Genomic DNA, 21,996 nt, shown 5'->3' on the forward strand with positions numbered 1-21,996 from the left:
TATAAAATAAAATCATCATGAATTTGATATATTTAAAAAATAAACAAAATGCTATAAATAATACAATATAAAATATAATACTTATATATACTGCTATAAATTGAAAAGACAGCTTTACTTGCATACGACGGTTTGTGATACAATTATACCAATTATTTTATAATATCGATAAATACCCTTATGTTGGTTTTTTTTTTCCCTTAAAGGTAATTATTAATTTATATACTTTATTCTCATTTCTATTACTTCTTAAAGATGAAATATGACTTATTACAAGATAAATTATAAATAGCTCATCTGAAATTTATTATAATTATAAATATTTTTTAATGATAATATTATTTTATATATTTTATTTTTTTCTATTACTAATTTTATTATTGATTGAAGCACGTTTGATTTATATAATTCATTTAATTTTTGTCTATTCAATTAAATAAGATAGAGGAAAATTAAATAAATAAGAAAGTAATCGACAAATTAATTAATTAAAGAGATGGTTATTTATATAAAAAAAAGTATATATATAAAGATATTTTAGCAAATTTAAATTTTGCAATTGGTTTAATTTTTAATATATAGTATATAGATAGATGGATAAATTAATTATGTGTTATTATTATATTATAAAAAAGTAATATAATATTATATAAATATGTAATTTGAAAAAAAAGATGATGCAGGTAGGAAGAATGAGGTAGAGATTGATAAGTATATATAATTTACTAAATTAGAGGAAAGTGGAAGAGTTAAAATTGTTTGGTTCGGACCTTAATTCTCTCTCCTTCCTCAAATTTCTCTCCGTAGAAATTACCTTCCTTTTTGCGACTCTTTCTTCCCATTCTCTGCAATGGGCTCTGTTTTCTTCTGTCTATAGCTAAGAAAGCAAGAGAAAGATACGCATAGGAAGTATATATTTAGAGAGAGAGAAAGGAGAGAGATACAGAGAAAAGGTGAAAGATTTCAAGGCAATGGGGTGTTTCCAGTGCTCCGGAGAATCATCTTTTAAGAAACAAAATATAAGGAGAACGGTCGACGACAAGAATAACTGGTTTAGACGAGACGACAATAGACATATCCCACCAGGTATGTATGATCAAGCCTGTTGAATGGTATGGCTCCTTTTTAATTGTTGTGTCCATGATTTTCATTTTTTTCTTTTTTTTTTTTTTTGTATCTTTTTATTTGCATTTTGGGATTCTTAACGCGTGTTTTCGGATAAATTTTCCCTCGAGGCCCTTTTGTGTTGTGGATCAAATAAATTTTTTTTTTTTTTTGTTTTTCCTTCTTTCAATTTTTGTGAACCTTGATGCGGTTCTGTTTCTTGGGGTGATTTATTTCCATTAACTTGCATGCAGGATCTCTCCCTTTAATTTTCTGAATTTTTTGTCCAAGCTTGTCTTCTCTCTAAGAACAACTTTTTGCTAATTTAAATTTAACCGTTCTCTACCTGTGGAGTTACTATAGGCAATTGTTTTCTTGAAGTGTCTTTGTGTTTGTGAGATCTTACATTTGTGTGCATGGATATGTGCGTGTTTAGCTTTATTTGGTCAAGGCAGGTTGATTCATTTTTCCTTGATTATGCAATAATGGGGTTTGAAAAGATGGAATTTTGTGCTGTGAGCGTGCGTTATAAATGCTCGGGGTAAGATGGATTGTGAGGTCAGTATTTTTGGTTTGTTCGAGGACTGTATCCGGAGTGGTGGAATTGGTGCATACTTTAGGAAGGAGAAATTTGCAATTCTTGTAAAACTTTTTATCTTTTATGCAGGTTATTTCAGTTCAAAATGAGAGTGATTATGGTTGTCTATATTTTTAGTGAAAATCACATTGGAACAAATTCTTTAGCTTTACACCTTTCACATGTTCTCTTGTGTCTTTTTTGCCGGTGTTTTCATGGGGCATCATTCTCATGTTGGATTTTATGTTGTTTAGCTACTTTGAAGGACGGTCAGCCTAAATTTGTGAAGGAAGATTCCAAAGTAGTAAATCAGTCTGCTGTGGAGAACTCAGCCAGGGAGCCGCCTAGTAAGAGTCCTCCCAATGGAGAGGCCAATGCTCCTCAAGCACGGACTTTTAGCCTTGTCAAATTAGCTGCTGCAACCCAGAACTTCAAGTTAGAAAATTTTCTAGGCGAGGGAGGGTTTGGAAAAGTTTATAAAGGTCGTCTACCAGGTGGTGAGGTCAGTTTTGTACTTATATAAAGTAACTTAAGCTATATTTTATGGTGAATGTCACTTCTTGAACCTTCTAGCTCTGTTTTCTTGACAACCAATTATTCGGACTTCTCCTTCAAGAGAAGTTGTTTAATATATCTTCCCAGTGAAAGATGTAAAATGCATATTTTTGGTGTTATGCAGATTGTGGCTGTCAAGCAACTCGATCGCAACGGTTGTCAGGGGATAAGGGAATTTGTCGTTGAAGTTTTGACATTAAGTATGGTTAACCACCCTAATCTTGTTAAATTAATTGGTTATTGTGCTGAGGGTGATCAAAGGCTCTTAGTCTACGAGTACATGCCACTAGGTTCATTGGAGGATCATTTATATGGTATGTCTTAGGCACCTTATGGGTTTTAGTTCTGTACTATTTTTCTTTCCTCTTTTCATGTTATAACTTGCTCGCATTGTACTCTTGCTCCTTTGTTATGCTACTTTCAATAATAGAAAATTTGGTGGATTTACATGCTTTTTTTAAAATCTATAGGCCCTCGACCCAGTAGAAAAAGGCTAGATTGGAACACAAGGATGAAGATAGCAGCTGGTGCAGCACAAGGGTTGGAGTACTTGCATGACAAGATGAAAACACCTGTTATCTACCGTGATTTGAAGTGTTCCAACATTTTGCTTGGGGAGGGATTCCATCCTAAACTGTCTGATTTTGGTTTAGCTAAAGCTGGTCCATCCGGAGATCAGACCCATGTCTCCACCAGAGTGATGGGCACTTATGGATATTGTGCACCTGAATATGCAATGACTGGCCAACTTACCTTCAAGTCAGATATATATAGTTTTGGTGTTGTGCTTCTCGAGATCATCACAGGCAGGAGAGCCATTGACAATATAACATCGGATACGGAATCGAATCTAGTTGCATGGGTAAGCATCTGAATTTTCAAGTAGTGTTGGTATTTTGTTGTTTGAAACTATAGAAAAGATACTGAAAGGGTATTAATTTATACTATATTAATATGTTATCATATAATCCATTTTCGTGAAGCTAAGTGGCTACTCTTTCTTGTAACCCCTGGTCTAATGAATATAAAACTTATGTACTAAATTCAACAACTGGATAAAGCTTCACTACGCAGCAAAGTGGTGGTTCTTGAAATTCCATTGTCAACTAGGAATAAACTTCTTCCTTGTGGCATAACTGTTGGATTACTGTGTTCCCTAGCCATCCAAAATCACTTCAGTTATAAACAATAGAGAGCTGAGAGATGCAATATACTTCTTTTCTTTCCTTTTTGAATGCGAATATTTGTGTTTTTAGTTTGTTAAGATGTGCTTTATGGAGGTATTGGTGTTGAATTTGACAAATATGGAATAATGACGGAGGTGAAAATGATGTTTATGATTCATCATGCTGGTCATAGAACATGTTGTGATGCCTATTATTTATGCATAATTTTTCTCTACTCTGAAACTGAAAGAACCAAATTGCTGAAAGTATCAAGGAATAATTGTTAGTTGTTGGTTAATGGCGTGTTGATGTACACAGAGTTGCTTTCCCCTAGCCTAATATACATTGTACATCCATATAATTATTTTAGCGTAGAAGAAAACATGTCAAGGGATTATTCACCCTCTCATTTCTGCTAATTGTAACACCTATATTAACGCAAAAAGTTTATGGAAGCATACTTTAACTTCAATCTATGTTTTGATAGGATGGAGCTGTAGTATGTTGATCACATTTTGATGGCATCAGGATTTTGTCGGCAAAGAACTTGTATTAATTCAACCATGTTCTACATCCTATTGCATTATTAATTAATGTTTTTGTCTATAATGATGGTTGCCGGATAGTCTCCATCTTCTATATGGTTCTCGTGGAAAACTTGAGCATTTAACGATGAAAATATCCAACCCTTCAACAAGATTTCTAGATTGATGGGATGATGTTTCTGCATTCACGTTCTCCTGCATGTCGGAGTTATGAATTCTTCAATAAATTTAGATTCTGTAAGGAGTATCTCTGCTGCTGGTATACTTGTAAAATGAGCTTAGTATACTAATCCAAGTGTTATTTTCAGGCTAGACCATTATTCAAGGACCGCAAAAAGTTCCACCAAATGGCCGACCCGGTGCTGGAAGGTCGATATCCGGTTAGAGGTTTGTACCAAGCTCTAGCAATTGCTGCAATGTGTGTCCAAGAGCAACCTAACATGCGGCCACTAGTTGCTGACGTCGTTACAGCTTTAAGCTATCTTGCTGCCCAGACACAGGATCCAAATGCCTATTCGCCTCAAAACCTTGGAAGGATTCCTACTTCTGGGAGATGTAAACGAGACGGGAAACAAAAATGTCCAAGTGCTGATGAGAATGAGAGAGGCAAATTACTGGCGTAAATTCTTCTTCCACACTCGTCAGTAACTTTATAGTTTTGGATAAATAGGCCGGTCAATGGGTGTGTATTACCCTATTCGGACTCATACATAATAAATGCCCCTAATTATTACTTATATATATCTCACTCCAACCCTACCTATAGAATACTTATTGAGTCTTACTTATGTTAAACCCAAACGACTTAGTTTGGTCCGGGTCTAGCCCATTAAATTTTGTATTACTTTTTTCACTTTGAAAACTAAAATTTTACGTCAAAGTCAAACAATAAAGTTTCTTAGAAAGAATGAAGTTTTTTATGTCTTTTTGTAATGATATTCTGAAAACATCTTACTAATTTAATTTCCTAAAAATATTTCATGAGTTTTTGATCCATAAAATAAAAATTGTTCAAATATTTAACATATGCAACTTGATGGTCTTTCAAATGTAAACAATGGTCTTGACATTGTTGTAACAGTAGATTATTATTAATCAATTATGTAATCAAGATATATTTGAGATAAAAATTAAAATTTAAGTACCCACAAGAAATAAATAAGTACGGAAAGCATTTTAGTTTTGGCATAAATTTTTATCCGCTTGAACTAATATTACATTTCATTTGATGTATTTTTCTTTTTTTCGCGATTCAAATTCAAACAGATTTTTATCTATTTCATATGTTAATCTAATTAATTTTTAATGTATTTTTTTCATTCTAAACTATCACATTCAATTCAAATTAATTTGAGAATGTTTTAAAATAAAAATTAGCTTCATCTTTACCATTCTACCAATAAACTATAAAAGTCGGTAGAAAATTATTTATAATTTTTCATTTAAATTAAGCAATTTAAAAATAAAAGTTATAAAACAAAAAACATTCTTTTCGATTTATTTTTAAAATAATGTAATTGCAAATATCCCATAACGGGTAAATACGGGCTTTCCCGCCATCAACGAACAACCAAAAGTTACAAGTCCGATTCAACTAACTCTGTAAGGTCAGCAATCATAAACCTTTTTGTTTTTTCCCTCCCAACTCATATCAAATCAACAAAACAAACCCAGAATCCATATAGAATTCTAGCTTTACATGATTTCTTCTCCCACTCCGCGTCTTCTCTCTCTCTAGACCTCAGCTCTTTATGTTTCTCTCTCCACAATGCAGAGACAATCTAGCAACTCCCGCCCCACAGACCCACCCCAGATTCCACAGTCCAGAGCGATGTTCTTCCAGAGAAGGAGAGCAGAGAGAGGCCCCATTCTCCCACTGCACAATAAGGAGAATTTGGGCTTACGCTCCTCCGAAGTTGCCGTCCATTTCATCCCTATACTTGTCTTGTCCTGCCTCTTCATACTCTGGTGGTTTTCTCATCCGGGTATGATGATAACAGACAACTGATTCAGTTGTTAATTTCTTGTTGGTTTTTCTCGATTTTCTTGAACACCCCTTTGGTTATATGAGTCAGTTATCATTTCTTGTTGGTTTCAGTGTGTTTTTCCTTTTTCCAAGATTGAGAGATCATTAGATTGATTGAGGGATTTTGTTTTTGCTTTTGCAGCGTAATCAAAATACTGTTTTTGCCTCAAGTTCATCATAGAATCCAGTAATAATTTTCTTTGTCTGGTTAATAATCAGTCATTGTTTATCTGTCCAAAACAGTTAAGTTGGAGATGAAGACTGGCCGACTTGCAGCCACTTACCAAATTGCAGTGCAGGACACACCGTCCAATCTTACCGACGAGGTATTAACCGTTCCGCCTTATCCATGGATTTCTGAAGTGCAGATGGCGAGCAATGAGAGCACAGCAGAATCAGCAAGAACAGAAGGAGAAACTGTATAGGCTGTTGTATTGTTAGGTGAATTGGTTCACAAATTAGATTCAAGAACCACCAAATTTCTATCTCTACTGATTTGTTATGCTAGGAAAAACAAGTAGAAGAATTTTCTCTTCTGTAACCTTGATTCATGAATGTTTTGACGTCAATCATAGACAGACACTTCACACTTAGCTGTAAGTACACCTAAAGCCGCTTGCTTTACATTTACAGACAAAAACAGAAGTGCAAAATCTAGACAAAATTACAACTAAACTCATTCTTTTTTATAGTCTACTGTGCCGATTGTTGTGAATTGGATGGTCGACACTGAGAGGTTTTGTGCTGCCCCAAGAATTCGGAGGAGAAGAAACGAGACTTCACAGATACAAACAGGGCTCTGTCACAACTACAATTCACTTACTTCACCTTTTCTGCAGCTACCGACCCATAAGTACATAACTGTTTGCCTACTGGATGGCAAAACTCTACAACAATCCCTCCGAGGTGACTGAAACAGAGAAACAGAATATGCTGCTTAGTTGAAAAGAAGAATGCTAGATAGATACAGATATCGAGAAAACATAATAATGTTTTGGTACTTACCCTCTTCCACCTGTTGTTATCCGGCTTTTTCAAGACAACAACAGAGTTGAGTCTTTCTGGCGAATCGCTTCTCCATCGACAATAAGGAAACTGGTCTTTATGGAGAGAGTAAATTCCAATTATGTGTCCCCTCTTTTCATCGTATCTTATGGAGCTTAAGTAGAACAAGAATGGCTTCTGACAAGGGTGCCTTGTCACAGGTCTAGTGTTGAATGCATATGCTGTGTAGTCGGCTCGTTTATACCAGTTGAGGAATGTTCTTGTGGGCATCTCGAGCTCTCTTGGAGAGATGACGCCCCTCATGATTTGAACGACATAGCCCCATGACACGGAAATGGACCAGTACCTATCCTTGTCATAACAGAAAGATTGTTGAACTATGCTGGCTGTATCGTGCTCGGCTGATTCAAATAGTCTGCGGAGGCTCTCAACTCTGTCCAATCCCGGGAATATCGGATCCACCACATCAAGATGGTGGAGTGATACCAGTGGAGTTACAGGGTGCGCTCCCAGAAGCCCTAATAGGTTGCCGTATACATCATACTACATTGTGAAGAAAAAACTTAATTACTTAATTTCCAAGTACAGGCTTCGGGACTAAACAAATGTTTGATGCTGTGACAAAGAACTCAAGTGCATTCACTTGAATCTCTTTTGGGCATGCAAGTCTGTATTTTATAATTGTCTGATTCAGGACATAGTTTCAAATTTGACAGAAGCGATCTTTTCATCTATGCTTGAGCTATCACAAAAACCTAATCCGTAGCGATTCTTGCAAAGTTGCATTTAGCTACCTTTAGAGAACATACATATCAATTATTATCTATAAAGAGATAACTTACTTGATGAAAACCAGTTTCCTTGGTGAGAGGTACTCCCAACTCAGCCATGCAAGCCTGAATCCTATCATCACTGCCATACAATCCAGGATAGCGTTGGATGCACCGGTCCTGCATCGTCTCGAGCTCTTTAGCCAGTGGATAGCTGATGGCGAACCCCCCTCCACCATAAGCCATAGCATACGAAAAGAAAATATTCTGTATATGACTCTCAGATGAACTCCCAATATAGTAATACTGATTGTGATCATATTTGGAGAGCACCCTCAGAACATTCTCCACAACAAAAACCGTGTCGTCGTCCCCCATCACAAACCACCTCACATCCTCCATCCCCATCCTCAGAGTCTCAGAGACGACCCTCGAAATCCTCAACGCCGATCGCTTCCCCTGCCTATGCGTGTACTTAAAGCTGGAGGTGTCCTGAGAAATCCGCAGCTCAGGCAAGAGTCCTTCTTCTTCTTTAGAAACATTAACTGTACTATCCAACCACACCACCCCTCGAGTCTCATTCGGCCTCCACCACAGCTTTATATACTCTTTCCTACTCTCCCACAGACTGGAGGAGGCAGCAATGCCAAACACGACGTGCTTGAGCTGCAAGGTGGTGTCCTGTCTTTCCGGCAAAGGAGCGGCGAGGAGAGCAGTCTTTCGTGCAGGTTCTTGATCAGAAGAGGTGTTTGTTGGAAGAGTTAAGACGTCGTCCTTTTCAAGATTATCTTTGGCAGATAAATGGGAAGAGGAGGGTACAGAACAATCGGGATTGTCGGGTTTGTTGAGAATGAATTTGGAGGAGTAAAGGGAATAGATGAGAAGAACAAGAATGAGGAACCAGGTGATGATGTTCCTGAGGCTGCTGAAGCCGAAGGAAGGGCGATGGGCAGAAGAGTTCATTGGGATGAATGTGTGTGTGTGTGTGTGTGCGCGCGAGAGAGAGAGAGAGAGAGAGAAGAGAGAAGAAATTGAATGTGCAAAGGTGGTAAGAAGAGAGGGAAATGGTTTCTTGTTTTTGCTTTTTCCTGTAAAAAGTTGGTTGAGAATGGAACGAAGACAGAGGCGGAGTTGCCTCCCGGCTATCACTATTTTTGTCTTGCAAATGTTTTCACCCACACAATATACCCCTCCTATTTTCTATATACATATATATATATATATCACGTGTAATTTTTATTTTTGTCTTACAGACTGTCGTGTGTAAAATATTTTCTCAAAATATAGTAAATAATATAATTTTTACACGTAATATATATATATAGTAATTAAAATAAGATTTTGAATAGAAAATTCAATAGGATATGTTGGTGTTTGAATTTAAGTATTTCTTGAAAAAATTTGTTTATATTGCTAATAATTGTGTTTCTGCTATGACGATTTGTTATTAAAAAATATCTATACCATTTTTTAATGTTTAAGTGCTTAGGGTAATTATTTTTGATAGACACAACTTAAATTATTGAAATGCCCTTTCATATACTTATTTCCGAAATAATCATTTCTTTTATTAGTTTGTTAAGTAAATAATTTTCTATGTATATATAGTTAATTTATTTAGTTGATTTTGAAGCATCATCCATTTTATTTTTTGGAAATTTATTTCATTAAATAGATATATCATAATTTTAAATTATGCACATACATTGAGTGTATTTCGATCGTTAATAATTAATAATATATGATGCATACAGAAATTCAGTAACACCACAATGGTTCAAGAATTTTCATGAATATCCTAAAAAGATCACCTGGGTACTAACATGTAAAATAGAAGTTAGCACTCCGATACTTAAATAAAAATTGAATTTCGTGGAATAAATGAAACACTCAAATAATCTTGAGATATTAATGAAGTAAGTATTGTGAAGTGCTTGAATTTTACTACAAAAATATAATATTTAACTATGATTACTTGTCATGGTTAAAAATAAAATAGACGTAGAAAATAGTCATTTAACTATAGCTAAAAACCATGATAAATATTCAATTGGCGTGGATGGAAAAAGTAGTAATGATATAATTTAACCCACTTCTAGTTGGACCTGAAATCCGTACCATATCAAACCCACAAAATTTGATATAATTTTTTATTTTATAAATATCTAATAATTAAAAATATAATTTATTTTACACATATATACTCAACAAAGTGAATTTATCTAATATGTGCTCAAGAAATAAATTGTTGCAATTAATTTTACTACTCAATGGAATATATGTATATATATTAGTGAAATTTATATTGGTCCGATTTTAAATTTAAATTTCAACAACAACAAATTTTGTGAATAAATTGATAATAATGGAAAATTTTAATTTAGATAAGATTTAATCGAACTTAAATCAATTGCACGACAATTTTAATATATTTATGTGTAATTAATATATAATTTAAAACAAATAATAAATATATATTATATTTATTTTATAATTAATTTAATTGTATAAAATTAATAACAATAATAATATCTCCCGCTTTTTTTTTTTGGGATATTTTGATCTCTGATAAATTTATAGTGACTCCATTCCCCACCCACTTTTTCCCCTTTGTCGCCCAACACACAATGATAATAATTCATTCATACTCACTTCAGATCCAAAGCTTTCTTTCTGTCTTGGATTCCTCACTTTCACGCATAAACACACACACACACACACTCTGACACACTCGTCTCTCTGTGTGACATTACACCTCGCTTGCTTGCTTGCTTCAGTTCCCTTTCAGTTCCAATTCAATGGCTTCTGATGGCAACAGCACCAGTCACCACAAACCCTCCTCTTCAAGAAACCAACAGCAACAATTGGTCTCCACAATGATCAAGCAAGGTTTCATTTCTGACCCCTTTCTCTCTCCTTCCCGCTTCAACGCTCTCTCTCCTCCCCCCAACTTCAGGGCCCTTGCCAGCCCCTCCCTCTTCGAGATGATGTCCGTTGAGCAGGCCCGCGAGCCCAAGCCTTCGTCTGAAGCCCACAAGAAACTCCGAGAGAGGGTTTCCAGTGTTCTTTCTCAAGCCCCATTTCATAATAGTAATCACTGGGGGATGTGTGACGTCAGGCTGACGGTAGCGGCGAGGCCCGAGGCCGGGGAGAGGGAAACGGGGGCGTTTCGGGTGTCTATGGACGTTCACCGGAGGGTTCTGGCCTCGAAGAGTCGGTTCTTCTCGGAGAAACTCCGGAGAACTGGGCCCCACTCGGTTGAAATTCTTGAATGTGATGATGTGGTGGCGTATTTGGAGGCTGTGGTGCTCATGTACTCTGATGAATTGAAGACCAAACTCATGGGCATGGAGGTCTCAAAGATCTTGACCCTCTTAAAGGTTTGTGCTTTCGTTTCTAATTTGTTTTGTGCCTTGTAAGGTTTTAGTTTTGGTTTCCGTGCTCTGTTTATTTGGTTGTATGATCATGGTGGTTTATGTGGTCTTTATGAATTATTATCTTTGGGTGATGGTATCGATGGAGGTTTGAGTTGGTAGGACTCAGATTGACAAAGAAGATAAGAGAAGTTAGACTGTAAGAATATTTTTATTTGTTATTTTCTATCAAGTGCTTTTCTATTTGTTTCCATCTCTCATGCTGACATTTAGCTTTTATAACACATAAGTCTTATCATGCTCACTTAATACAACAAAATTGGAATGGAACTTGAAACATGGGAAGTGAGTGGAGAAGCTGATCCATTCTAGTTATTTGTGGCCGTATGTGCTTGCGTACTGAGAGACAAAGATAATTCTGTTTGATATTACGCATCCCTCTAACATAGATATGTTTTTCCTAAATTGGATTTTCTTGGCATCTGCAGATATCTTCAGCCATTATGTTTGATGATGGGATAAGAGCATGTTTGGAGTATCTGGAAGCAGTACCTTGGTCCGAGCAAGAAGAGGAGACTGTGGTTTCACATCTAAATCAGCTTCAGCTTGATGATTCAGGGACAGATGCTGTGCTTCAGAGAGTGATAGCTGAGCCATCGACATCTTCAAGAGCAGATGAGATCTTCTTGAAACTGTCACTCGGTGTACTACAGGCCAAAGATGATAAAGCCCGTAGAGAAATGAAGGCATTAATATTTCGACTACTAAGGGAAGATTGTAATAATAATACCTTCCAGAATAAGCTTGATATCTCAAGAGATACATTGTATCATCTCTGCCATAGGTGTCTTAGTTCTCTCATACTATGCTTATCTGGAGCCACATGCTTAGATGAAAGTGAGAGAGATCGAGGAACTTTAATGGCTGAGATTGCTCGAGAAGCGGACAATACACAGTGGATTGTTAGCATCCTAATAGACAGAAAAATGGGGGATGAGTTTGTAAAACTTTGGGCTGACCAGAAGGAGCTTGCAGTTCTTCACTCAAAGATCCCTACAATATATCGCCATGAAATTAGCAAGATCACTGCCCAACTATGCATCTCTATTGGGAAGGGAGAAGTTCTAGTGCCAAAGGAAACTAGGTTTGCTTTGCTGTCAACTTGGTTGGAAGCTCTTTATGATGATTTTAAATGGATGAGAATGGCTGGAAAATCAGTTGACAGGAAACTGATTGAGGAGGGACTGAGTCAAACAATTCTGACTCTGCCATTGCCTCAGCAGCAATCACTTTTGCTTAATTGGTTTGATAGATTTCTTAACAGGGGAGATGATTGTCCCAATATTCAAACCGCTTTTGAGATTTGGTGGAGAAGGGCTTTTGTCAAACAATATGTGGTTGATTCACAATTGCAGATAACTGTCTGTGATATTCCAAACTGATGGGTATGCTACATGAAATCCATGTCACATGCTACTATCTACTGGTGTAAATAAAAATACGTTCCTTTTGCAAGCCATCCATTTCTTTTTGTTCTTCAGAATTTTGGGTAAAAGATGACATTGTAAACTAGATTTATAAAACTGTAGTAATGGAACATACTACAGACCAAGTTTCATTTTCTAAATACTCCACGTAGGCTTATAAACATCTTCATTTTGATGCTGGTTCATCATAGTTCCAATAGTAGAAAATTTCAGGTGATACGGTGAGTACTTTTTTCCTTTAAGCTTCTAGAGAAGTTATTAGGCCCCCCTTCTGTGTGTGTATTTAAAGCATCTTGCAATGTGGTTCTCTCCAAATGGCCGCTGAGGCAGTTCTTCTAGAGCATGATGACTATCTAGCTTGTAGTGGAAGACCTTTTTCTGGTCATACACACACATACACTGTGTAGTACGAGGAGACAACTGTAAAACTCAAATATAAGAACCATGAGTGAAGCAATGAGGAGATTTTGTTAGACAGAAGGGTCATTCCAAATTTCATGAAAATGAAAGTCAACATATAATGAGATTTGGAAACATGTTAAACTTAGGATAAGAGTATGTGAACTGAAACTTTTATTGGACTTGGAAATTACAGATTTTTTTTCTTTTCAGAAATAGGAGATGTGTAGAGATATTAAAAATCAAAGATGTCCTTGCTTTTTTGTATGCTAAGATGTCACAGAGCTGCTAGACAGAGGAAAGTAGTAAGGAGTGAGCATGAATAGCTGAAAGTAAGTTATGTCCATTCCCTTCTAATTGGCTTATTTACAAAATAATTGGATGCAATATGAGGAGTTGAGATTCTTTGGAATCTGGAGCTACATTGCAGAACTGCATAACAGAGCTGCATTATGGTGGGTGGAATTGGTAGTCTTCTGTTCCTTACAGGAGATGATGGTTGCCAGTCTGCAGGTGATGATAAACTTTTGTCATTTTTTTCTCTTTTATTATTATCATTATTTTCTTAAGTCTGGGACTGCTTGTTGTATGAAATTTGAGAATACAATTATTAGTAGCCTTAATAGTCCATTTGCTGAAATTCACAATAGCAAATTCAGAAAATTTTATTTTTACAGGATTGGACACAATACTTAGAAACGGTTATCTTTATTTTCATGTGAAGAAGATGAGTCATCTTTGTCACTTTGAATTTCCTTGAGAATTTCTCCATTTTTTCCTTGGTTGTGGCTTGGCTAATTTGGGAGTTTAATTTTGTTTTTCAATTAGAAATTGTTGTTGCAACTTTTTTTGTTTTTCCAAGATGATAGAAGATTTGCAATACATGGAATTTTATTGGAATCAGTTCAGAACAGCTGGTGTTCAAACTTGGTGGTACCCATTTAAACCCACACTTGACAAGACTTTTGTTACCCAACAAGAAAATTCGTATATTTTCATCAGTTTGCAGGGCCTTGAATTGTGGCTTGACTTTAAGTATCTATATGAGATTGAATTGAAAAAGAAATTAAGGAGGTCGGGAAGATATTGTCTTGGAAAAGAAGTGCCTTTCAAATCTTTAGAGAAGGTTTGAGGGATACTTGTACTGTTCATGTCTAAAATAATGCCCCCATTTGATTGCCAATTAGGAATTTTGGTAGGTGATATTTTGATTTGGGGTAAGAAATAAAAGGACATGGTATTTCTCTCATTTTGTTTAAGTAGGAACTGTTGGAAGGCTTTAACATAATCCCAATCGTAAAAAAGTTTTAACTTTTGTTGGGAATATTTTTTAAAATCATAATGGTTAACAATTTATTAGTTGTTGATTGGGTTTCTTTTGGTGACATATTTTGGATGTAAATGGATTTTGTAGATAGAAGCATATCTTCGTAAAATTGCTCAGCTTTTTGTGGATCTCCAATGATTCCTATTATGCCTTTGACCAAATATCCAATTATTGTGAGTTTTTTGTTGGGTTTCTAGACAAGAAGATAGTAGTGAGGAGTGAGTCTTAACAGGCATACTCGAAGTGATCTAATCGAAATGAGTAATTTGGTGGTTGATCAAAGGCATAATTGAATCTATGATGATCCACAAAAAACCAGCAATTTTATGAAGATGTAAATGCCACAAATTGCTATAACGTCACGATGATTGCTTTTTATCTTTAATTCCTTTTTCATTCTTTTACAATTTTCCAGATTGACCAATAAGTGAAATTCTTTTGCTATATCATTTTAATTTGTAAGTAACAGGAAATGAAGCCAGAAGCTGTGCATTGACGAAGCAAAATGCTATTCTGCATCCTCAGCCGAGGAATACTGAGAAGTCCAAATGGCTTATGTCCGTTCTAGGTTCAAGTTTGGTTTGGCTGCCTTGTAAGAGAGACAAAACTACAAAGAAGAATGGAAATGTTGGGATACATATATAAAGAGGAAGAAAAAATGTGTCCAGCTTCTGGAATGCAACAACTGAAACTTCTTATTTTGCTACAAAGTGATGGGTAAGAGGATCTTTACTGACTGGCTAAGAAGTATTGAGACTGTCTTTCATACTGGAAATTAGCCTTCTTGGAGTCATCCGCAGACCAAATGAAGATCCCATGAAGTTTCCCCTGTTTACGCAAAATGCTGCAGGCCTTGAAGAACCCGTTCTTCGGGGATAGCCCACCGCTGCCGTCAGTCCCAAAGCTCACTAGAACTTTGCCTCCATAATAATTGGAGGTCTGGGTGTCAAAATACTTAAGAAACTGAGAGACAGTTGTGCCCTTTGGATAGGCATAGAACTGGAAGTTAACATAGTCTATTAGGTGGCCGTATTTCCTCCAAAGAGCTAAATAATAAGGCTGGACGGAATCATCTTCATAAGGTGCAATTGAAGTGAAGGAAACGACCTGGTTCTCTTTGAGGTGGAACATAAGTCTTCCTATGCATTCAGCAAACGTATCGGGATCTGAACTGAAGTGCTCATAATCTATATCTATTCCATCCAGATTGTACTCATTCACTATCCGTGTTATGGAACGGATTGCATTTGCGACCCAGCTGCTGACAGAAGTGGGATTAAAGTAGACATGTGTATTATCACCTACCGTATCGCCTGCAAGACTCATGGCCACCTTAACATTGGAATTCTTGGCCTTGATAGCAGAAACCTGAGACGGGCTGAGATTATCAGAGTCCCAGTAGACTCGAAAATCACCATTCGTGGGAGTTGGGGGTGCTTTGTCCGTGTAATCAATAGCGAACGAGAGAAGGAAGTGAAACTCAACACTGGAATTGATCGGCACATCTGAAAATCTGACATTCTTTTCCTCAGCTCCTATATATTCTCTGAAGAGCCTCTCTTGCACTGCTTGACTTAGTAAAAGGTTGTTCACCAGAAAGTGAAGAAGAAGAGTAGAAAGATTCTTGAGTCTTGGTGAATCCATGTTTCTAATAGTCTTGCATTGATCAGACCGAAACCAGTGAGTATTTATCTATGTAAAACTGCATCTGAGAGAAGATTCTCTTTTGTTTTCCTAGTGCCGGACTGATTTTCTATGTATGCTAAAACAGTCAAGGATATGTTTTGATTGTACAATGTATGTCGATTTCAAGCTCTTGTTGTCTTGTTGTTTTTTAGCCATCATCTCTTGCTGACAACGTTTTCCAAAGTTTGTTTCTGGTTTGAATTCGGCCGGTGTTCACTGCCGAACAAGGGATCATCTACTGCACATCCGTTAAAGAAGCCGTGCATTTTTCCTTTAACCTGATTTTTCATATCTGCCTTGTAAGAATAGATTATATTCGACGTAAATATATTACACTAACTACGCTGGCATATTCATTGTCTCTGCCCAGAAACGTCAAATAAAACACGATGCTGGTTATATATTGCTACAAATTTGAAATCATTTAGTGCCCTAAAGCAGCCTGCGGGTTAATTAATTACCAAATTGCTAACAAAGTTTTGATCCATATATAAATATATAATTATATCTCTTTCTCGAACTAATGAAAGAGGAGAGTGTCCTCACAAGATGTCAATATAATTTACACAAGTCAAAATTATTCGAAGCTCGATTTGAAATTAATCGTTAAGAAACTTGGTTATTTTGAATTTTTACCTCATCGCCTGATTTAAAGGCAAATTATCACATTTTGTTAAGGTTATGAAGTTCTGTGCTACAAGAATATGATATTTTGTTATGGTTAATTGTCAAGGCTAAAAATAAAAAAAAATATGGTGAATATTTTTACCACGATTAAAAATTATTGTAAATATTGATTAATTCTGATCCGACTTAAATTTTTTCATCGGTTAGTGTTAATGTTGCCGTAGTTGATGGTATTAGTTTATCATAACTTTTAGATTATATTAATTGTAATGTAGAGAATAACCACAACTTCATTAAAATGCAGACATCCTACAAATTCTCATATCTGATGGAAAGCAAAGTATCAAATCCTGACAAAGCTGTGAAGATGAAGAGAAGGATAAATTTCAAGGCAAATTACGTTATTATTCCTAAACTTAATTGCACAAATATTCCCTATTCTTCACAAAATTGTATGTCCGCCCCTTATTTAGCAATAAATTTTTACACAATCCCTCCAAGCTATATTACACTAACATCCTTTAGGAGTTTATATAATTTATTTTCCTTGCAAAAAAGTGAGTAAAAGAGCATAGATTTTTTTTTTTTTTTGGTTTTAATTTCTCTTTTTGTTTCTTTCCTCATTATTTTTTCGAACCACGAAAACAAATTTGAGACTTCATTTCTCTGATTTTTCTATGCTGTGGTCCTAACCTTCTCACCGAATTCTCGAACCCAAACAGAACCAGACCATTTTCTCATAACCAAAATACTAAAATTTGTGAGAAAGTATCAAGTGAAAATTTTAAAATTTTTATTAAAAATATATATTAAAGGTAAAATATTTTGATCTCATCAAAATAAAATTATTACTTCAAATAATTAGTGACAGATTTGCAATGACAATAATTATTCGTTCGACTAAATTATTAATATAAATGCATCGTTAATAATTTTTAACAATAATTCTATGCATAACTTTTTTGCCTCTATTTTTTTTTTCCTTTTACCACTGACAACTTTTATTAAATAATTATCGGCACGAACTAAAATTATGAAACTCATTATTATAACAACACAAAACTCCTTCACACTAAATATATAATTAATGATAATATTAAAATAATTATTTTATTCTTTATTGTAATCCCCCCCACCCTTGTTATTAGTGAAATTCAAGAACCAAACACAGCCTAAAATTGCTGTCCATTCCAGGGGTGATATTTTATTTCTACTGGACAAAGGAAATAAGTGTAAGCTAACAATACAGGAAAATTAAATAAGCCTGTTGGAAGGAACAAGAAAACAAAGGAATATTGGCTTTTATGCATTGGTAAGAAAAGAATGAGTGTTGAGTCAATAAAAGAGTGTCAGCACGACCAATTCTTAAGGGCTTGTTTGTCTTCATAGCAAGCTTGAAACTTTTCAAAATGAGGTTGTTCAGAGGAGTAGTAATTTTAACCAACTATGTTGTCTTTCTTGCTATCACTACAAACACTTGCACTAGAGTTGCAACTGCCCAGTTTCAGAACACAGATGAGCAGGTAATTAAGTTTGTGAATTTTGGTATGCAAGTTTTGTGCTTTTCAGGAATAACTAAAGTTAGGTCAATTAAAGTTTTGTGTTCTTTAGAAATAATTAAAGTTTTGTGATTAATTCGTCGTTTACCTAAAATATAATATGGTTAGTTACACTTAAAATCACCTCTAAAAATGCTAAATTACACTTTTCCTCAAAAAAAAAAATTTGAAATTACATTTACATTCCTTTTGAAAATTTTCGATTTCCACCCAACCCCCTTCAATTAAAATTTAAACGGAACGCATCAAAAAAATTACATAAATTCTAAATTTTGCATCTCATTTAACATTCCTATGTATACTTATAAAGAGATAAATGTAATATATATGAGTAAATTACATTTTGTCATATGAATTATGTTCGTTTTCACATTTTGCCATCAAAATATTTTTTTTTGTGTCAACTTACCATCTCAACTTTGTAAAATTTGCATTTTTCAACATATGACAATTTTTTTACTGATTTTTTTACAGGAAAAACATCACATGTTGTGCATATGTGAAAAGTATCACACTACAAAAGCCTTAAATATCACATGTGCACTGCATGTGATGTTTTTTTACACAATACTTGGTTAAAAGATAATCATAAATGGCAAAGTGCAAAATTTTATAAACTTGTTGTAAGTTGACACAAAAAAAAAAGTTTAGATGTCAAAATGTAAAAATGGTCATAGTTTAAATGGTTACATTGGTTTTTCTTTACCTTTATAAATACAAATTTTTTATATGAAACGTTAAATAAGGGGTAAAATTAAAAATTTACCTTTTTTGCTAACTTTAACATTTTCTATTCAAACTCTAACAAAAGATGGTGAGATGTAAAAAATGAATTTTTGGAGGGGGTGAAAATGTAATTTCAAGAAAAAAGTTTAGAAGAATATATTTTTGCATTTTTAGAGGGAGTTTAAAGTGTAATTAATCCATAATAATAATTAGTAACTCATGTAAAAAAACAAAAATTAATGCCCTTATATTTATCTACATATTATAATAAATCAAAATTCAGGCAAATAAAGAAAAATCATTGGATAATTTTGATCAGGTGATGAGAAATTGTAGCTATTTGGTGAGCATAGAAACAACATGCACAAAGGGCGCAGAAACCTCAGACCACGTCAGTCTTAGGTTTGGAGATGCCAAATCCAATGAAATATTGGTGCACAATCTCAACTCCAAGCATGCAAGTCGGGTCGACCCGCTGGACCCCCAACTTCTTGATGATCTCCCCCGGAAACCATTCCAGGCGTGCATGGTCGATCAGTTCCGGGTCGAAGGCCAATGCGTCGACTCACCCATATGCTACCTTTATCTTAAATTGGCCGGAGCCGACGACTGGAGACCCGCATCCGCCCTGGTCCGGGTCCTGGACCCCCTGAGGTCTCACTTGAGCTCGGGTAGTTTCTACTTTCGACGGTATTTGCCCCGGCGGGTGTGGCATGGATCCGAATATTGTGACCCGGAAATAACCCCCTTCGGCCTAAGGTACAGGAGGAAAAGCTTTGCTAATAGGTCTCCCAAACTCTGAGACATAAGCTAATTAGTTAGTGTTTATTGATTTACTAAATTAATTTTTAATAAGTCAGTGGTATATTTATAAATTTTTAAAAATTTATGGTGATTGAGTTTTTTCTAAGAAAATCGTTCGACTGTGTGGTTAAACCAACTAAGGGTACTCACGGTGCGGTTTTGATTTTTCTAAACCTATTTTCAAATCGAATTGTTATTGACGATTTTATAAAATAATTTTTTAAATTTTCACTTTTAAAACTAAAATTAAAGGTGCGGTTTTGTGACGTTTCGGACGGTTGCGGACGATTTTAATACTTATAACAAAAATAAGACCCTTAAGACGAACAAAAATCAATAAAAAAAAAACAAGTGTTTGTATGTAGTAAGAAAGAAAAACCAACATTATACACTATAGACCACCAAACCTCTCCGCAACTTTAAGTAGATTAAAATATAAGATCATATATATTAATCCAACAAAGAAATATTTAATTGAACAAAGGCGAAGAGCCAATTTTACAGAGAACAGAGATAAAGATAGAAAAAAGAAAGCGATAAGAGAGAAAAGAGGGAAGAGGAAAAGGGAGAGGGAAAAAAATGAATGAAATATTTAGACAATCATTAGATGGGCTTAAAACTTGAATGGGCTTAAAGAATTAAACATTAAGTCCAAATATAAATTTTGCAAAAATGATCTTTGTAATTTGCATCTTTGACAACATATGAATTTTTAAATATATAATTTGAATATGAGATATTCTTCTACAAAATTAATTATTTTATCAAATTACTATATATATAATTTAAAAAATTAATTACAAATTTAGCAGTGCGGTTCGATTTTTGGCGATTTTTTTAAATTCTAAATTAAAACCAAACCAATAGTTCGGTGCGATTTTACTCTAAATTTAAAATTTCAATTTGAAAAATAAATCATAAAAGATAATTTTATTCGGTTTGGTTCAGATGGTTTTAAAACTTTTTGAGCACCCCTACAACTAGTGAACAGTGTGACCCAATATTAAGTGGATTGAACCGAGTGGGTCAACAATAAAGTATAAATACATGATAAAATTTTTAATTTCTCTTCTAAAATGTGTATTATTTTTATTTAAGTACCCTAATTTTATGTTATTTCTAAAAGGATAATAGGTTATTTTTTTAAAATGTGCATTATTTATGTTAAATTAGATTAATTTCTATTAAGTTTAACTATTTTATGTTATTTTTAAATATAAAATCATAATTTCTCTTCTTTGTTCAGTTTTGCTATTTCTGTTTGATTATTTTTTTATAATTTAGTGTATCTGATTTTCTGTTAAATTTAAAAATGTTTGATATTATTTCTTGTATTTGATCTTGATTGCTTTGTTTTTAAATTTATTTTATTATGTTATATATCCTATTGAACTATTAATGTTAAATTTTAAAAAAAAATAAAATAGGTTGTTAAGTATATTAATATTATTTTTAAAATATTAATAATTATTTATAATATAAATATGATATGACTGATGGATTCAATTATTCTGATGAGGAAATCCGTGGGCTAGTGGAGTTACCGTTAGACAGCTCCGACCGTTGGGCAATAAATTTTACCACTCAATGAATTCAGACAATTTTGTACCTTATGTATCAAATAGTGAATAGACTTGACTTGGTTGGTCCTCATCATTACCTTATTGTCCATTCACCACAAGTAAATATAATATTTAATTATGATTAAATATTGACTGTTGTAAATAATTATTAAGCATGATTATACAATGATTATTAATTATAATATTTACAAATATAATTAAAATATTTATCGTGACTCATAATCATGACAAAAATTATATTGGATGGTGGTGGACTAAGTTTTTCAATTTTTAATCTATAATCATTAAAAATATAGGAAATATATAACAATTTTTCCCCAGTAATTTTTTAAAGTTTTGATATTTTATGGTTAAAACCATGGCAAAAAGAAGTAACTTTTTTGGGTTAATAAACACCAAAAAATTACACTTTTTACCTGCATAAAATTCGAAAATTACACACAGATTTTGTCTGAAAATGAAGCATTTGGTAAAATCCAATTGGAAGTGGTGAAATTTCTGTTTCACCCTTAATTAAAAAATTAAAAGAATATCAAATAATAAATGGTTCTGAATGACCATTATGCCCAGGATATATATACTGGTAAGTTTGTGTATGGTTTATACTTTGTACATTGAATTGTTCTTATGTATTATGATTTTTTCAGAATGTCGATGAGTATATATGTTAGATTTA

At 34.3% G+C, this 21,996-nt stretch overlaps 3 protein-coding genes, 1 non-coding gene and 1 pseudogene across 11 annotated transcripts; 3 read left to right on the forward strand and 2 right to left on the reverse strand.

The window, feature by feature from the left end:
• Positions 1-731: 731 nt before the first annotated feature.
• LOC105170349 (putative serine/threonine-protein kinase PBL7) lies at positions 732-4,688 on the forward strand. Its single transcript, XM_011091079.3, has 5 exons — positions 732-1,086; positions 1,936-2,183; positions 2,361-2,550; positions 2,707-3,098; positions 4,256-4,688. Exons 1-5 carry the CDS (start codon positions 972-974, stop codon positions 4,568-4,570), a joined length of 1,260 nt encoding a protein of 419 aa, XP_011089381.1. The 5' UTR covers positions 732-971; the 3' UTR covers positions 4,571-4,688.
• A 1,972-nt stretch (positions 4,689-6,660) lies between these two features.
• On the reverse strand, positions 6,661-8,724 carry LOC105170350 (uncharacterized). The gene is made up of 3 exons (XM_011091080.3): positions 7,821-8,724; positions 6,979-7,521; positions 6,661-6,883 (listed from the first exon to the last, which is right to left on the reverse strand). Exons 1-3 carry the CDS (start codon positions 8,709-8,711, stop codon positions 6,782-6,784), a joined length of 1,536 nt encoding a protein of 511 aa, XP_011089382.1. The 5' UTR covers positions 8,712-8,724; the 3' UTR covers positions 6,661-6,781.
• Positions 8,725-10,338: 1,614 nt separating this feature from the next.
• Positions 10,339-16,172, forward strand: LOC105170352 (BTB/POZ domain-containing protein). Of its 8 annotated transcripts, none has more exons than XR_016067433.1 (4): positions 10,339-11,128; positions 11,611-13,340; positions 13,439-13,521; positions 14,799-16,172. XR_016067433.1 is itself a non-coding variant. In XM_088885158.1 (3 exons), the coding sequence occupies exons 1-2, from the start codon at positions 10,547-10,549 to the stop codon at positions 12,562-12,564; spliced, it is 1,536 nt and encodes a 511-aa protein (XP_088741284.1). In that variant the 5' UTR covers positions 10,339-10,546; the 3' UTR covers positions 12,565-12,567; positions 13,222-16,172. The 8 variants fall into 8 exon arrangements, 2 of the variants coding, with proteins under 2 accessions (XP_088741284.1, XP_020552444.1); XR_016067431.1 differs by having other exon boundaries at positions 14,805-16,172; XR_016067432.1 differs by having other exon boundaries at positions 11,611-12,567; positions 13,222-13,340; positions 13,439-16,172.
• LOC105170353 (chitinase 2 pseudogene) lies at positions 15,065-15,979 on the reverse strand (annotated as a pseudogene).
• Positions 16,173-17,987: 1,815 nt separating the features above from the next.
• On the forward strand, positions 17,988-19,848 carry LOC110012611 (uncharacterized). Its single transcript, XR_016067474.1, has 2 exons — positions 17,988-18,171; positions 19,253-19,848. It is a non-coding gene; the product is annotated as an uncharacterized LOC110012611 (transcript).
• Positions 19,849-21,996: the final 2,148 nt, after the last annotated feature.

The sequence above is a fragment of the Sesamum indicum genome, linkage group LG9 (genome assembly GCF_026168435.1).
Source record: "Sesamum indicum cultivar Baizhima isolate 11 linkage group LG9, ASM2616843v1, whole genome shotgun sequence".
In the NCBI taxonomy this organism is placed as follows: Eukaryota; Viridiplantae; Streptophyta; class Magnoliopsida; order Lamiales; family Pedaliaceae; genus Sesamum; species Sesamum indicum.

What these genes read in the sequence shown, in the direction of transcription:
- LOC105170350 (XM_011091080.3), bottom strand. Translation starts at nt 8,711, where the DNA reads ATGAACTCTTCTGCCCATCGCCCTTCCTTCGGCTTCAGCAGCCTCAGG. An exon ending in AGGAAACTGGTTTTCATCAA is followed by an intron (nt 7,522 to 7,820) that starts GTAAGTTATCTC and finishes TTCACAATGTAG; the next exon opens with TATGATGTATACGGCAACCT. An exon ending in ATAACAACAGGTGGAAGAGG is followed by an intron (nt 6,884 to 6,978) that starts GTAAGTACCAAA and finishes TCTCTGTTTCAG; the next exon opens with TCACCTCGGAGGGATTGTTG.
- LOC105170349 (XM_011091079.3), top strand. Translation starts at nt 972, where the DNA reads ATGGGGTGTTTCCAGTGCTCCGGAGAATCATCTTTTAAGAAACAAAAT. An exon ending in ATTGGAGGATCATTTATATG is followed by an intron (nt 2,551 to 2,706) that starts GTATGTCTTAGG and finishes TAAAATCTATAG; the next exon opens with GCCCTCGACCCAGTAGAAAA. An exon ending in AATCGAATCTAGTTGCATGG is followed by an intron (nt 3,099 to 4,255) that starts GTAAGCATCTGA and finishes TGTTATTTTCAG; the next exon opens with GCTAGACCATTATTCAAGGA.
- LOC105170352 (XM_020696785.2), top strand. Translation starts at nt 10,547, where the DNA reads ATGGCTTCTGATGGCAACAGCACCAGTCACCACAAACCCTCCTCTTCA. An exon ending in AGATCTTGACCCTCTTAAAG is followed by an intron (nt 11,129 to 11,610) that starts GTTTGTGCTTTC and finishes TGGCATCTGCAG; the next exon opens with ATATCTTCAGCCATTATGTT.